This window comes from Zalophus californianus, chromosome 17 (assembly GCF_009762305.2).
Source record: "Zalophus californianus isolate mZalCal1 chromosome 17, mZalCal1.pri.v2, whole genome shotgun sequence".
NCBI lineage: Eukaryota > Metazoa > Chordata > Mammalia > Carnivora > Otariidae > Zalophus > Zalophus californianus.
The window spans coordinates 17,586,464-17,604,020 of NC_045611.1; the positions used below are offsets into that span (position 1 = coordinate 17,586,464).

Genomic DNA, 17,557 nt, shown 5'->3' on the forward strand with positions numbered 1-17,557 from the left:
CTGAATGTTTCTACAACTTAAGGATAAACATGCCACCAAACCACTGAAAGATCTTCCTTTCTCACTCTAAGGGCTATTTCACTTAAGAACGCAGATGAAATAATTTATTTTAAAAAAAAATCAACTGTAACCAAGAGAATTTTATCCCAGTATTATTTGTAATCATAAAAATTTTAGAAACAACCTAACGTCCTATGAGAAATGGTTAAATAAATTTTGGTATGTTCATGCAAAGCAGTATAAACCAGCCATTAAAGGTGTTTTTTAGGGGCACCTGGGTGGTTCAGTCAGTTAAGCATCTGCTTTCGGCTCAGGTCATGATCTCCGGGTCCTGGGACTGAGCCCTGAGTTGGGCTCCCAGCTCAGCGGGGAGTCTGCTTCTCCTTCTCCCTCTGCCTCTTCCCCCTGCTCATGCTCTGTCCAAATGAATAAAATATTTTTTTAAAAAAAAGTTTTTTAAAAAAGCAAAAGAAAAATCCATATAGAAATTATATGAAATTTAAAATGTTTAAGGGAAAAACATACATAGGGAGAAAAGAAGGAAATTCATCACAACAAATATAGAGGTGCTAAAGAGGGATCACAAATGACTTTTTTCTATTTAAAAAATTTGTATTTTATATATGCTCACATGCTTTGATAAGATAAATATTTTTTTTAAAGATTTTTATTGATTTATTTTTGAGAGAAAGAGAGAGCAGGGGGAGGGGCAGAGGGAGAGAGAGAGAGAGAATCTCAAGTGGACTCTGTTAACTCAGAGCCCAACGCACGGGGCTCTATCTCATGACCCTGAGATCATGACCTGAGCCAAAATCAAGAGTCAGATGCTTAACCAACTGAGCCACCCAGGTGCCCCTGATAAAATATATTTTAAATAAAAGTAGTACAAGACATAGAAAAAAGGGAAAATAATATTTTTTTGAAATAGTTCTTAGAAGAACAGGTTTTGACATCCTAACATTGTCTTAAAGACAAAATTTCTTGGGAAGCCTGGGTGGCTCAGTCGTTAAGCATCTGCCTTTGGCTCAGGTCATGATCTCAGGGTCCTGGGATTGAGCCCCAGATGGGGGTCCCTGTTCAGCAGCGGGCCTGCTTCTCCCTCTCCCTCTGCCACACCCCCTGCTTGTGCTCTCTCACACTCTCGATCTCTCAAATAAATAAATATTTTAAAAATTAAAAAAAATTTTTTTAAAGACAAAATTTCTTAAAAGTGTTCAGTGACAGTTATACTGTTTCTCACAATCATTTTATCAGAAAATTAGGGTCACTGTAACTGGAAAACTAGTTTTTGCTCTATTAGTAGAAAATGCAGAAAGTACAAAATTGCTGCTTGGGGTTAAATGGTTATGAATGTTTGCTACTGTGACACCCACTTCCAGAGTGTGTACTTTGGAGAAAGGGATGAAAGCAGTCAAATGGCCTTGCCCTGAAAGAGCTAGCTGAAAGCTTAGTAAAGAGATGGATGGGTAAACACACAACTCCGTATGACATAAAAACAGTACTACGACCGCTGTACACAGGTGCTGTGGGAATGCACGAGAGGCACCCGACCTTACCCAGGGGAAAGAGTGTCTGGACTGAGGCTTAAAGCCCAGCTCCAGTCAGCTCAAGAGAAGGCTAAAAAAGGGGACTTATGGACACAGGGAGCTTGAACATTCCTGACTGCAAACATCCTGACCTGGTTCGGCAAGTGGCTTGGCTGCCCCTAGCGGTCCAGGAGCATCTTGCCTGAGTTGGGGTGACCTGAGCCAGCTTTGGCTGAGCCTATTCATCCTGATGGCCTAACCACAGAGCTCTTGGGATCTGGAGTCAATGAAGACCAGGTCCTGGCTCCTCTCTACTTCCTCCCCTTCAAGGTAAACCTGGTCTCCATGTGCAGCTTTTTTCTTATAAAACTTCCTCCATTTCTTACTGTTCTGGTGGTTTCACCTTTTCTTCCTAACTAAAAATGTAGTGCATATAATGAAGAGAATGATACATAACGTTTACACAGATACAGCTACCAACAATCCTATAGATCCTAAGGATTTTCAAGGTATCCCCCCTCTGCTCCTGTTCCCCTCCATTTTGGAGCCACTTCAAGTATTTGTAAGCCAAACTCCAGCGGAAGGTCCCACCCCCCCCCCCCAAACACCTCTTCATGGGAGCTCTGACTTTCAAACTCTTGCTCCTACATTTTGTCATTCACAGCAATCTTTAAAACTAAGAAGAAATCATCTTAGTTTCCTGCTCAACAACAGTGACTCAAGCTACACCAACCACTTGCAGCTCCCTGAACACACTAGACACACACATCCTGCTGCTCAGAGCACTCTTCTCCAGACCTGTGCATCGTTAACTCCCTCGCCTCCTTCCAGTCTGTCCAGATGTCCCCATCTCAGCAAGAGGAAGGCTTACGCTGACCACGCTATTTAAACTGTACCCTCACCACAATCCACCCTCTTCCCCACTCAATCCCCCTTACTTTTCTCTACCTTCTCCCCCACTCTGGTCCTGTAAGCTTCTAGTATATTATAAAAGTTACTTACTAAATTTTTCTGTCTCCTCCTTCTAGGATGTAAGCCCCACAGAAGCAGAGATCATTATAAATGTTCTTCACTAATGTATCCCAACCGCTTAGAAAAGTGTCTTAGCACATCACAGAGGTTCAATGGCTATCAGCTGAATGAATAGATGAATGAATGAATGGTTTACCAGGGCCACAAAGAAAGACATCCAAACTCCCTTCTATTCTCATCTACCCACTGCCTGCAGCCCACACCCACTGTCACACAGGACAACAGTTTCACGAACATGCCCCTCATCTTCTTGCCTCCCAACGTCCCTGACCCACAAAGTCCATCAGCTCTATCTCCACCCCCTTCATTTTCACTTGTTGGACTCTGCTCCTATTCAAAAGTGACATCTCCACTGACTCTTTCCCGCGGGCAGAATTTCCTCTCCCCTCTCTGTAGGCACAGCAGCCTATGGACCTCAGAAACAACACGTGATACCACTTCTCCTGTGCTATAGACTGCATGAGGCTTCCCCCACTCAGTAAACCTCCAGGATAAGCAGTCACATGACTCAATTACTCATCTCTTGCATTCCCTGAAGGGCCAAGCTCAGAGAAAAAGAAACTCTGACAAAGGGAAATTTCTGCCCAAAAACCCCCTCTGTGGATTAAGTTGTTCTGGGGCGCCTGGGTGGCTTGGATGGTTGGGCGTCTGCCTTCGGCTTGGGTCATGGTCCCAGGGTCCAGGGATCGAGCCCTGCCATCGGGCTGCCTACTCCGCGGGGAGCCTGCTTCTCCCTCTCCCACTCCCCCTGTTTGTGTTCCCTCTCTCACTGTGTCTCTCTCTGTCAAATAAATAAATAAAATCTTAAAAAAAAAGATTCAGTTGTTCTGTCCTTCCTCCAGGGTCATTACCTGCAGCCTGGGTTAGGTAACCCAAGGGAACTGTCAGGCCATTCTGAGAGAATGTAACTCAACTAGAGTACTTGGGCAACAAAGCTTTGAAAGTGTAGTTTAAAAGCGTCCCTAACATTCACTGCTCAGAACACAAATCCACTTTCACCCTCAAAGAGGCAACCCCTGGGGCACCTGGGTGGCTCAGTCAGTTAAGCATCTGCCTTCGGCTCAGGTCATGATCCCAGGCTCCTCGGATTGGGCCCTGCTCAGCGGTGAGCCTGCTTCTCCTTCTCCCTCTCCTGCCACTTCCCCTGCGTGTGCTCTCTCTGTTAAATAAAGGAAATCTTAAAAAAAAAAAAAAAAAAGGCAACCCCTACGGAAAGGATCATCACCCCCATGAGGTGTTAACTGCGTTAAGCGATCCTAATTCTCACAGCCTGCTGAGGAAGTGCTTTATATGGAACTGCACTGATGACCAGTGATTTGCTCTGGCTCATGTCAAACCAAACAACTATCTTGTTCTAGTACTGTTATTTGTTTTACTCCTTAAGGCTCACCCTTATAAAACAAAAACATACAAAAAGAAGTAAAAGATATAAAGGCATTATATGTTTAATTTACTATAAAATGTTTTATTTTTTTAAGGTTTATTTTTTTAAGGATTTATTTATTTGACAGAGAGAGAGAGAGAGAGCGAGAGAGGGAACAGGGAGAGAGCAGGGGGAGTGAGAGAGGGAGAAGCAGGCTTCCCGCTGAGCAGGGAGCCCGATGCGGGGCTCGATCCCAAGACCCTGGGATCACGACCTGAGCCCAAGGCAGATGCTTAACAACTGAGCCACCCAGGCGCCCCAAGATTTATTTATTTTAGAGAGAGAGAGAGAGAGCGCGCGAGAGCGAGAGCATTCGTGCATGCAAACGGGAGTGGGGAGAGGGGCGGAGGGAAAGGAAGAGAATCTCAAGCAGTCTCCCCACTGAGCACGGAGCCCGACCTCATGACCCTGAGATTTTACTTTTAAGTAATCTCTATACCCAATGTGGGGCTCAAACTCACAACACCGAGTTCAAGAGTCACATGCTCAACCAACTGTGCCAGGCAGTGCCCCTGGATTGATTTTGATAGTCTCACACACTTAACAACTAGAGTCTGTGATTTTTCCTTAATTCTAAAGAGAGTGTGGATTAAAATACCATCTGAACCTCGTTATAGTTTCAGATGTACGCTATGTAAATCAATGCATAACCTGAATTTTGATACTTCTAGAAAATGCCTCTTCTCTCACAAGAATAAATGACTTAAAAAATCAGCTTCATATTAATGAAGTTGAAGGCTGGACACCTGGGGGCGTACACTATTATACCCTTGTTAAGGCAAAAAAGAACACGAAAAGCTATGGGACAGGTCCTTCCTGTTTTGTACGTTGTTTTTTTTGTTTTTGTTTTTGTTTTCCTCCTGGCCCAAGAAAGCCCATCTCCAGCCTCTTCCAAGGCAAATCCTGACCAAGCTTCTTCGGCTCCTACGGTCTCTTTATGGCTCCTGGGTCAGAGGCTGGGGCTGCTCTCTCTTTCCCTAACAGTTACTTCCTCCTCTATGTAGTTTTCTATCCTACCACCCTACCCTCTCCATTCCGTGACAGAGTTCAAGGACTTGGCCTGGCACTCAGGACTCTCAACAGTGACACTTCCCGACACATTCACTCTTAACTCTTCCCGCAGAACCTCACCGCCCTGGTCCCCTCCTCCCCACAGTGCGGCCCCCTTTTTGGGACGCCCACCCCCCCCAGCTCTGGACATCTTGGGTTTCGCACGCTGGGAGGCTCTGAGGGGAGGACCAAGCTGGGAAAGGCCGTCCACAGGCGGAGAACAATGACTGCTCTAAACACGCCCCGGGGTAGTGAGGAACCCGCTGCTCACCTGAGGCGCGGCCGTCGGAGGCCTCGGGGCCATTCCTGCCTCGCGGGGGCCGGCTCCCAGACGGGCTGGGGAGAGAGGACAGGGCCCACTCACCCGGCTGCAACCGCCGACCCCTCCCCGCCGCGCCGGGCCCGCCTCCGCCCCTCAGCCACTTCTCCCGGAGACGGTTAGGGAGCTGCGCGGACCGCGCCTAGGCCTGCCGTTTCCCCCGGCCCTAAATTAAAGGCTCGAGGCATCCTGGACACCGTCCTCTGACCACGCCCAGTCCCACCCGCAGGATGGTGGGCGCGGCCGGGCGGATACAAGCCAAACCCGTGGGAGGTGCCGCCTCGACCCGCGCGCTCGGAATTACCGCCTCCTGAGGACTCGGATTTCGGGACCTCGGGCCCCCTCTGCGCTCGCGTCCAGCTCCTCCTGCACCCGCTGCAGGTTCAGTCCTCTCCAATTCTGATGTGCGGAGGGGCGGCCCAAAGCGGCCTTAGCCGCACTGGGGCTGGACAATGGCCGCAGAGGCGGGGGAGGGGGCAGAGGCGGAAGTGCGCCTGCGCACGCGGAGCCTCGGTCCCGCAACTCCCGGGCGGTGGCTGACTACACTTCCCAGAGGCCCGTGCGTGTGGGTCCCGTAGAGGCAGCCTGGGAGGTCGCTGCGCCACCCTGGGTAGCAGCGGTGGGGTCCGCGGTGTGGCTTGGATACTCGTGCGTCCATTTATTCCAATAATAGGCACTGAGCACCTCTTCTGTGCTAGGGGCGGGATTCAGCGGCAGATGGGAAAGGAAAGACCCTACTTTCGGGGAGCTGGTGTGCACTGCTGTGGACGAGGCCAACAATAAAAACGTAAACATATCAACAAGATATATTTCAGGTACTGACTTCAGCTACAGGAATGGCATAGTGAAGGGAGTGGGGCAGCGTCGCATCTTCATCACAAAATGTTATTTCCGTTGCCTCTCCTATGCCATGTTCACCCATGGGTCACTACCGAAGGTTTGGACACTGATTCCCCAGACCACGCCTACTACGCCTAAGATACTTGAGGCACTTATTACTCCAAGGGAATAAAAGAATCTTTTCCCGTTGTCCCAAAATTGGTAACCGGGACTCAGATGAGGATTTAAGTTCTTTCGCATTCTAAAGAAAGACAAAGCTTTTGGGGCTAGACACTCTCAGGCCTTACAAAAGGGTAGCCGGGTGCTGAATTTGCCCTGTTGCTATTAACCGTTGCCTCGACACCACCCCTCTTTCTCAGGCTTTATGAGGAAACTAGAATGGGAAAGAAAAGAATTCCTCAGAATGGCAAGCCCTCCGCCTAGGGGGGAATTGCAGTGTTCCACCCCCACTCCCAAAAATGAATGTGAGAAAGAAAACCTCTCAAACATTGAGAACACCCAGGAAAAGGGGAGGTTACACAAATTACCCCCAATGCCTTCCAGAGAAAGGGAAAGGGAATTAGAGAACAGGCTGTGTGTAAGGAGAGCAGCCTGAATTCTCATTGTGTAAGTAGGTGGATACGCTAGAAAACAATTGAGCTTAGCTCCCGGTGGGTGAAGGGTGCAGCTCACAACATTACAAGGCTGTGGAACTAACCGGGCGTGAGAAGGAGCTGAGGAAGTTGGAAGAGGTTGAAGTGAAGCCAGATCTCCCAAGTCAGGTATTGGTGGGTTTCCTCTAAGGAACTCACAAATGCACTTAACGTTTCTGCCGGGGTGGCTAAGCAACTTTAATGCTGGATGGAATCGTTTTAAAACCTTTGAAAATGAACTGATGCACTGGAAAATTGGTAAGGAATACACAGAGGGCAAAACAAAGCAAAAATGACAACTTAAGAGTGGTAGGTAGCTTTTACCTGGAAGACTTTTGCCAAATGAGGCAAAGTTGAGTTTTGCTTTTCATTGTCCCCTTCTTTCCGTTCAGACACCGCGTTCTGGGCGGGAGGGCCAAGGGCACCGAGAGGGGAGCGGCAGTCTCCTCTCAGAAGTGCCCGCCCTACCTGGCCGGCTCTGCCGCCGAAGGTCAGGTATCCTGGTCGGCCGATGTCGTCCGGCCACAGGGCCAAGAGAGGTGAGAGGCCGGTTTTTCCGAGGACAGTCTACACCTGGGGGTTGATGGCTACGCCGCGGGCGTGGGGCGTGGGGCGTGGCGCTAACCACCCTCCCAGCCAATCAAGAGCTGGGAGCACATTCTTCTCTGCGCCCTCCTGTCTCCATGACAACTACCTCGGCGTCTGCTCGGGACTTGGGAGTACTGCAGCTGAAAAGACCATCTCACAGGTCCAGTTGAGGTTCTGGCCCAGGGGGATCGGCGGGGACCACCAGGTGCCCGAGTTGTGCTCCAAAACCTCTTCACACCCCGCGACACGGTGGGCAGGAGGCCGCCCCTCTGCTGGGGAAACGGATGATGCACTCACTATTCAGCGGGATTTTGTCCCAGCTAGGGCAGAGGCGAAAAGACCTGTCGCTAATGCCAGATGCCTTACATTTATCTGCTCTATCCTTAATATCCACCTGGATTTGACCTTCAATTCTTCACTTGGCCCGCCGTTGGTCCAAGCCTTCTGGCTGGGGCCTTCCCCACAACACAGGAATATCCAAGTTCCAATCCCTTAAAACGTTCATAAAAATGTTCCACCCCCTGGTTTCCACGAGAATTCGTGAGAAAAAATGGGACCTGACGCAGGTAGCTCGCCCAGATCCGACTCTGTTCAGCCAGAGAACCAGAGATTACTGGACCAACAGGGAACTCGGGTCCCCTGACTGTCTTCCATGCACTCTTAAGCCGCGAGGACACGACTGAGGCGCTGAGTGGAGGCTGCGTAGCTTCAGTCATCCACTGCTAGATCTGAGGCCGAGCTTCGAGTTGGACACGAGGGGAAGCGAGTTCTCAGCGCCAGGGTCCTCCCCTCACATCAGACCAACACCTGCTACAGTTTAGAGCTTCCAGGCGTCGGTCCGCGGAGCCCTGGGCTCTAGCGCCACCTGCTGGCCATTAGGACCCTCCTACTCCTGCAAAGTCCTCCGCATAACAATAACGAGAACATGCATTTGGCAGTTTCTGAACCATTACTGACCCTGCCAACTACCCTCAAGTCAAGCTTGAAGCCTCTACAAGTCCCCCAGAAATTTCACCTAAAACCTATGTTTTCTGAGCTCCTGCTGCCCTGGATATCCTCACAAAAACTCCCTGGTGGTCTCCTGATCCCCTGGACTGAACTGAAGGGCCCCATAGACTCCTTCTCCATTCCAGGTGTGGCGACTCAGGCTAGACCCAAGTGGTGTCACCTCAAGGGCAATGTAGTCCCTGCAAGGGTCACAAGGGCCAGGCATCAGAAGACCTCACTTTAGCTTCTGGCTCAGCCACTTGCTCGGCCAGTCACTTTCCTCATGGGCTTGGAGTCTTGAAAAATGTCTATTCCAGGAAGTTTTTTCCCCAGATACCTCTGTTATCAGACAAGGGTGTTCAGTGACTGGGATGTGGTTAGCTGTGTGGGAAGACTGATCCTACCAGACACTCTGAGATGCAAATGGCATCTGAGGGCTTTTCCAGCCAAACACAGGGGACTCAGCTTAGAAACCAAGAAGTGGACAAAATGAGCCAAAGATAGGATATGGAAGGAGGGCTGAGAAAGAATGAGGGACTGGAAGTTAAAATAAGATTATTCTCACATCATACTTTTTTGATTAACTGTGTCTCTGAGTTTTGTTTTGTTTTGTTTTTTTAAAGGTGGGGGTAAGGTAGGGGGAGGCGCAGAGGGAGAAGGAGAGAGAGAATCTTAAGCAGACTCCATGTCCTGGGTGGAGCCGGTTGCTGGGCTCAATCTCACGACCCTGAGATCATGACCTGAGCTGAAATCAAGCGTAGGACATTTAACCAACTGAGTCACCCAGGCACCCCCTGAGTTTTTTTTTTTAATTAAAGATTTTTATTTACTTATTTGGCACAGAGAGAGAGAAGACAGTGAGAGAGGGAACACAAGAGGGGGAGTAGTAGAGGGAGAAGCAGACTCCCCGCTGAGCAGGGAGCCCCACATGGGGCTGGATCCCAGGACCCTGAGATCATGATCTGAGCCGAAGGCAGACACTTAACAAGTGAGCCACCCAGGCGCCCCTGAGTTTTTGTTTTTAAAATAAAATTGCAAGGTTAATTAACTTGCAGTTATTCTCAAGGTAATTTTTGTTCATGGTTAATGTTCTCTAACATTACAGCCAGATACATGAATCCAAGGGACCTAGGCTAGGCTGCCTTTAGACTGAGCCTGCCAGGGGCCCAGTTACAGAGACATCTGACTGCCAAATGGACTGTAGCCCCAAGAGGATCTTACCCACTTCTATGCCCAGTAAATGTGTGCCCAGTTAACCTGGCTGAGTTTATGAAATGAAGGCTTTGCTTTATTATAAAGAGTAATGGGCTTTGAGATTAACTAGACCAGCTCCTTCCTTTTAAGGATGAAATAGAAGCCCAGAGAGGGAAAGACGCTAGTTGAAGAAAATGGTAGAGGAAGAAAAAAATGCATATGACAAGCTGAAGGAGATTCGTAAGTTCCATGTGGCACTGTGGTGTTTTTTTAACTCATCAGGTGAATGCTGCGGTTTAAAACAATTTAAATTTTAAAATGATAAGTTAAACAACAGAACACATTCTAGATGAGGTCTTTGGTCATTTGCATCATTTTCCTTTTTTCCATTTTCTCTTCAATTCTATTTGCAGGACTGCAGTTGTGTGGTCACCAACAAGTGTCTTTCCCTCTGTGGGTTCTATTTCATCTGTAAAATGAAAGATTTGGTTTGGCGGGATCCAAAGCCCCATTTTATTTTTCTCCTACAACTGTTATGCCTGGCTCAAACCGCGCAGGTATGACCTGAGCGGAGGTGAGAAAACATGGAAGTGAAAGTCAGCTGGGTCTTTCATCCCAGCCTCGCCACTGACCCATCCACTAGCTTCCGGGATGCCACACCTTAGGCCTTTCTTGCACCCCCCTACGGTGGTCTAGTGGGTAACAGCGCTTCGGGCTCTGCGGTTACCATGGCGACCTGCGAGCTGCCTCCGTTGCCTCCGTTGCCGCCTAGCAACCAGGACATCCAGAGCACCTAGAGCTCTGTCATTTCCCTCTGGCAAGGAATTGGGGGCAGCTCTGTTTAGGGAGGTGGCTCCCTACAGGTCCCTTTACTGCTAGGCCCTGACCTGACCTCTTCAGCCATTCTAGCTTCTCTGCCCTGGGGCCAGGCTTCTATGGCTTTGTCTCCCAGACCCAGTAGTCCCAAGCCAGGGTCCCGGGGGCTTAAAAAGCGTTCTTACCCGGTACACTCCAGAGTCCCTCTAGAAGAGCAGAAAAGTCCAACATGATGTGAATTAAAACACGCATCTCTCAGCCACACCTCCCAGCGCCCCTCAGCTGCTGGGGCCAATTCTCTGGATGGACAATCCTTGGGATGGGATGGACGGGACAGCCTGGCTAGAATCCAGGGAGGCACCAGTGTTGGGGGGGGGGCATCACCAGAACTGGGCATCGCAGCCTCAGCTGGGAGATGGGCAGGCATATAGACTCACTAACCCAATATGGGGGTGGAATCGGCAGTGACAGGGTTGGTGGCACAGGGTGTACTGGGAACATGCCTGGGGAAGGGGGGACTCACCCCAACCTGAATCAGAAAGAAATGTTTCTTGGGGGACATAATGCTTGGGTTGAGGCTCGAAGGATGAGTAGGCATCCAGGCTGGAGAGGAGACTGCAGTGAGGGTAGGCTTTAGGTCTTCAGAGCCTGCCCTTCTGAGAGTGTTATTCCCCATCCGAAGTCCACTGAGCCTGTGTCTCTCCTTGTCCTTTGCCTCTTAGCCTGTCTCCTTTCCCTGGGCAATCTCCTCCAGCTCCATGACCGTAAGCAGCACTCCTTTGCTACATGTGGCCCTTCTTCCTGAGCTGCTCACAACTTACTTGTCTGCCTGGTGAACTCATACTCATTCTCCAAAACCCGGCTTGATGTTGACTCCTTTTTGGTGCCTTCCCAGAACCATCCTTTTCAATCGTGCATTCAATTCACAAACAACTTCTTCTCCTTCTCCTTCTCCTTCTTCTTCTTTTAAGATTTTATTTATTTATTTGAGAGAGACAGAGATAGTGACAGAAGAAAGAGGAGAAGAGGGAGAAGCAGGCTCCCCGCTGAGCAGGGAGCCTGATGCGGGGCTCGATCCCAGGACCCTGGGATCATGACCTGAGCCGCAGGCAGATGCTTAACTGACTGAGCCACCCAGGCGCCCCCTCAATTCACAAACTTCTAACGAACACCAAGTGTGTGGTCCTATACTGTAACTTTCTGTTCACGTGTCTGTCTCCCCAACTGACCAGGATATCCTGGGGTGGGAGCAGGCAGGGCTGTCTTTCGTTTTTCTAATCCCCAGGCTTTAACATTTACTCTCTGAATGAATGGATGGGCTGATGGATGGACAGGAAGAGGGGTGGAGGAATACACACAGAGCTCCTTGTGAAACAACAAAAATAAACACCCCAGGTAACTCTCTGACTCCTGTTTCTATCCCCTGACACTGCCACAAAGGAATTTAGCCATATGTTATTAAATTAAAGTGAATTAAAATTTGCTTGAAATAACCACAGACTCCCCCGCTCCCCTGAGCCTGCAATGACCAGATTACATCTCCTCCAGGCACAGAAGTTTGACATTTCATTGCAAAGTCATTTTCCTCTCATTTCCTTATGTTGCTAAAATATTCTATTTCTCTTCACTTCCCCTTTGTGTCCCCATTACTCATGTTTAGTTAAATTTATCTGCTGCCATTTTTAATCATCTGAGATAGGTTTGCTGGTGTGGATGTTCCTGGGGCACTGCCTGGCCTTCCAGACCATCTGTCTCCTCCTGGGCCACTCTGAGAACAGGGCACGGACCCCTCTGTCAGGGCTTCTGGGCTGGTCCTCAGACCCAAGGTTTCTACCCAAGGCATCTCTGCCTTCAGGGTCCTCCCTTTCTCCCCACCCTCAGTATCTTCCTTGGGTCTCTCCGGTGTGTCTTCCTCTTCTGTTTCCTGGGGCATGGTTTTCATCTTGCCTCAAGGTCTGGTACTTCCTGAGCTCTCTTTGGTCACACTGAGCAAGGAGCCTTGATTTCTTCTTTCATGAGTTCCCTGAGTAAGTCCTCAATGGGACAAAATATCCAGCAGCCAATGTGGGGGTTATTTGGTGCTTGTTTGGGACACTGCCATACCCATCACATTTCTGCGGCTGGCTGGACACCTTCCTCTTCCTCACCTGCCCATTCATCCTCATACTGTAGGGTAGAGACACCGTTCCCCCTGGAGGCAGCTGGCAAAGACTAGAAAGGAATATTTTGCCTTGGAGCGGAATCCCAGTTTGGCCTCTCAATAACTCTGTCACTTAAGGACTGGGATTGCCTTTGGGACTTAGGGCTTAGAACTGCTCAGGAAAGGGACAGTCAAGTCCAGGTGGCCACTGAGAGGCAGGGCCCTGGGAGGCAGGATCAGAGGGCTGGAATGGCTGCCATTATCTGAGCATTTGCAGTGTGCTGGGCTCTACGGACATATTTGGGGAGTTGGGGGCGTGAATCCAGGGTGACCGTGAAGGATGCTTGTTCCTCACTTCAAGCTTTGGGAAAGGGGCTTTTGGGGGATCACTCAGAAGGCTCAGTCATGTCCTTTGGAGCTTCAGGGATAGAGTGAACTACGGCGATTTACGTCAGAGAAATCTTAATGGCAGGAGACAGGCTGGCCAGATGTCTTCACAGTGCAGCTGGAAGAGTGGCCACATTGGGATCTGCCTGCAAGCCCAGAGATCATGAGGGCAAAAGATGAGTGAATGTTTCCAGTGGACCAGAGGTGGACCACTGCTGACATGAGAGAACCAGCGCGGGGTCGTTTTAGAGCTTGATCAAGAAAGCCTCTGGGAGGAAGAAAGAGCTAAAAACTACTGCCAGGCCAAGGGGTTAAAAAAAAAAGACAGTCATACAGGGACTTAGCTTAAATTTCATCCAAGGGCAAGACAAACTATTTTATAGTTATATTTTATGAGTCATGTGTATAGGGCTACACATAAATTACTTGAATTTTTTTTCTTCAATGAAATGTATTTCACTCTTGTGTCAATTCAAAACATATTCATCTTTTTAGAACAAGATCATATCTCCAGTCTACACTCATCTACGTTTTCTATGACCTCCAGTTGCACCTAGGTCGAAAAGATGTATTATCTTTATTATTTTCCCAAATAGTTATTTAATTTTCATAGCAACCCTGGAAGGAAAGTGCTCTTGCTATCCCTGTTCCACTTTCAAGCATCAGAAATTAAGAAAGGGGCTCCAAGTTACACAAGGATGAATGGCAGAGTTAAGGTTTACTTAAATAAGTCAGGCCTGGCATTGTGGTGGGGGTTCAGGCAGTGGTGGTGACAATGTGAGGGATTAGGGGCTTCAGCAGCCCTCCCCCAAAGCTCCATTCTTAAGTATGGGCAGCTGCTGTTTAGACAAGTTTCAGGTAGGGTCTCCTAACAAACACCTATCTAGCACAGGGGCCCTACAGCTGCCCAGGACTTGGACAACGGTGCATGGGGCACTCTGTCCCTGGAGACCCCCCACAAAGGGGCCAGAAGGGAGTTTCCTTGGTGGCTCTCCAAGTACTGGGTCAAGTGTCATGACCAGATGAACCCAGAGCCAAGTTTGTGTGAGTTCAAGTTTTGAGGGGGGCGAGCAGGAACCAATAGCCCATCTGCAGAGAGGGGTGCCCAGAGACAGGAGATGGGTGAGCAGCCCCAGGTCTGTGCCAGGGAGATGCTACCTGTGACCATACAGTTCCCAGGAGGCCTGGAGGGCTCTCACATTTGGCTCCATCCCAGGATTTCCCAGGTCTCTGCAGGTACACCCTCCCCTTTGTAACCTTGGCTGCTGATGGTTCTATTTTCACATCAACACAACCTTGACTAAGACAGAAACTCTAACAAACTGAATTTCATTAAAATTTACAATTCCCAGGGAACCTTGGTGGCTCATTGGGTTAAGCTTCTGCCTTCAGCTCAGGTCATGTTCCCAGGGTCCTGGGATTGAGCCCCGCATGGGGCTCCCTGCTCAGCAGAGAGCCTGCTTCTCCCTCTCCCTCTGCTGCTCCCCCTGCTTGTGTGCTCTCTCTCTCTCTGTCAAATAAATAAAATCTTAAAAAAAAAAAGAATTTAAAAAACAAATCAATAAAATAAAATTTACAATTCCCTGCATGCACTGGCCCACTCGAGAGTCTTCCTCTCCTAATGCCACTTGTTTATCAGTACTATATCTCCAGGAATGCAACATGCTCCCAATAACTCCACGCATCCTGCCTTGGCCCCCCAGCCTCCTTCTTGCCACTTTGTCTCCTTGGAATCAATGGAGAAAAATGAGCAACATAAGCAGACTGGCCTAAAGCAAGCCCTTAGTACAGACACATGGCTGTAGCTTGCAGGAGGGACAGAATGAAGTCCCATGGGTTTTTCTCAGCCCAGCTCCATCTGCCTGGTGGCCAGGGGAGGCATCTCCCAGGGTCTCAGACACACTGACATGTAGACTAGTTCTGAAGGAGAAATCTTGCACTTTGCCCTTCACTGCGACTTCACAGGTGATTTAACATGACTCCGGAAGAGGCCACATCTGGGGTGTCCCACTGGTGTTATTTGAAATCAGAAGCTCCTCTTTCATTTTTTCCAGGGAAGGGGTTTCGGCAGGTGTTGAAAAGTCCGAGGCAGCAGAGGGTGAGCTGCAACAAGCAGCTTGTGTCTGGCATCTAATTTGATTTGACTTGTTTTCCTAGCCATGAGAACTTGGAGCCGGGAATAAAGAGCACAGGCTGCAGAGGTGACAGCTGCCTGCCTCGTGTCCCTGGCTCCCTCAGCGGGAGGGCTCACTCTACAGGCACAAAGCCATGCAAAGGGAGCATGGCCAAGGACTCACGTCAGGCACACACAGCATGGGAGATTGTTTTGATTATGTTTGAAAAGCCCCAGAAAAATATCTTCCCCAAACTTCCCACGTCAGGCAAGGGAGTGATTTATTAAGCATGAGTCGGACTAGGCCAGCTCTCCTGGTCGGCTAAAATTGGCCTGGAAAATAAAGTAATTTGTGGTTGTCAGATCCTAAATTAAATGATTCAAATACTACTGCGGCTGATTAAAGGACTTGATTCAATTTCCTCTTGACCACATGCTCTTCTGTGAGGGCAGGAGATACTGTTTCTGGAAGAAATGCAATATTTGGAGACCGTCGATCTAATCTAATGGATGGTGTTTATTAAATATGGTCTCCCCTCCCTTTTTTGATGAAAGGTGAGGCTAAAGCAGGAGGAAGAAAGGACTTCCTGTTTAACTATGAATGACCCTCCCCCTGCCAGGCATCTGGGTAGGAGCCTCTGCAGTGAAGCAGGCTGGGTGCCTGAGGAATTTTTAAGGACCCTTAAAAGACCTCTAGACAACAATAACAAAGGTCAAAAATTGAAACGCAAGCATGGGCAAACAGAATAAAAAAATGAATCTGGGACTGTCGCAGACAGTCTAGTAGCGGTACCTGTATCAGCCTGGGCACTGGCGGAAGGGACAGCCTCATGCTGGCTACCCTGATGCCCTCCCTTTTTGGTTCCAGTGATTGAACCCGGATGGGACTGTCCAGAGATAGATGATGTGCCCTGGCATAAAACAGATGAGCTGGCTTGGGAACATGAATGAAGAACTCCAGGGAGGAGGTGGTTAGTAGCTGGTGCAGATGCTGGAAGGAGGAGACAGAGAGGTCACGAGATGTTCAGCCCAGTGACGTGTTCAGTTATGAGAAAGCAGAAACTCAGGAAACAGAAATTAGGAGACAGGGAAAGGAAACTCAGAGTGAAGGGGGCGCGGAGGGGACAAAGGTGCTGTTGGCTGAGAAGAGAGCAAGCTCAGAGAGAGACTGTGTGACCCTGGGAGAGAGATGGAGATACCAGCTGGCTCCCACAGCAGCCCTTACTCCCAGCTGTTTTCTGTTCCAGGTTCTGCCCCAGTTTGTGCTCACCTCGAAAACAACTCACACCTTCTTAAGGTGGTCCAAGCAGGACTCAAAAGAGCCCAGGTGGACATAAGAATCAACAGTTTCTCAACATTGAACCATAGGGCAGTTCACCATATAAAACATAAGCAATTTTTATAGTTTTTTAAAAAAGATTTATTTATTTTTAGAGACAGAAAGAGCATGTGTGCACAAGGGGGCAGGGCAGAGGGAGAGGGAAAGAGAGAATCTCAAGCAGACTGCGCTAAGCGCGAAGCCCAACTTCAGGACTGGATCTCACGACCCTGAGATCATGACCTGAGCCAAACCAAGAGTCGGGCGCTCAACCGACTGTCCCCCATAGACTCTGCTGTCAGGCTGCTTGGGTCAGATCCTAGCCCTGTCACTTTATATGTGGGCTTGAGCAAGTCCTGTGCCTCAGTTTACTCGTTCACAGAATGGGAGTACTCTGTCTCTCCCCAGCAGTGTTGCTGAGAGATTTAAAGGAGCGAAGAATGTAATGCATTGCAACAGATCCTGCCTGTGTAAAAGTCTGATTAACGTTTTATTGGGCATTTGTATTTCATGTCAAATGTTTCTGTTCCTGTCCTTTGTCCACTTGTATGGCGGTTATTTTTCTAGTTGATGGGCAGGAAGTTCTTCGTGGGCGCAACCCTCCCGGGTCTGGGCTGAGCGCACAGCCTCCAGGGGGCGCCCGGGGCCCGCGCTGCGGGGACCAGGCGGCCCGCGTGTATCTGGGCCGAGAACTCAGGCCGGAGCCGCGACCTGGGTCCACCTGGGTTTGCTCCCCTCGTCCCGCATCCTGTTCTCGCTCCCTCAACCAAGGATGGTGAACTGGAAAGGGACCTGGCGCGGGCGGCTGGAGCGTCGTCTGGGGAGCGCAGCCTCCGGGATCGGTCCCGCTTCATCCAATCCCACCTTTGTGTGAGGACCTTGAGCTTTCAAACCGATGTCGGATTGTTTCTCCTCCCGCCGCGCCCACCGCGCCCCTGGGAAGCAAGCGGGGATGCTGCCCTAGTGTCTCGGAAGATGCCCCCTGCCGGCTGCCCGCATCTACGGGGGTGGGGTGGGGGAGGAGAGTCCTGGTTATTTTACTCTAAAGAACTTTTAACATTAACACATCTTTAGGGGCGTCTAGCTGTGACCTTAGGAAATGGAGACAGAAGCCAGGGTGGAGTAAGGGGCGAGGGAGGCTGCTGGGTCAGGATTCTCTCCGGGGCTGGCTAAGGGGCCTTGGATGGCAGCA

At 49.5% G+C, this 17,557-nt stretch overlaps 1 protein-coding gene across 4 annotated transcripts in view; it reads right to left on the minus strand.

Moving 5' to 3' along the window:
• Window positions 1–17,557, minus strand: part of ZFP90 (ZFP90 zinc finger protein) — a 94,673-nt gene that overhangs the window by 19,519 nt on the left and 57,597 nt on the right. For 2 of the 4 annotated variants that reach the window (XM_027618864.2, XM_027618863.2), the window contains exons 1-2: window positions 5,655–5,820; window positions 5,303–5,367 (exon numbers count right to left, since the gene is read on the minus strand). The exons of 1 other annotated variant lie outside the window; for it this stretch is intronic. In XM_027618864.2, the coding sequence (XP_027474665.1) occupies window positions 5,303–5,335 (33 nt within the window). In that variant the 5' untranslated portion in view covers window positions 5,336–5,367; window positions 5,655–5,820. Of the gene's footprint in view, window positions 1–5,302; window positions 5,596–5,654; window positions 5,821–17,557 lie in introns of those variants that run through there. One more of the 4 variants, XM_027618866.2, reaches the window with a different exon arrangement.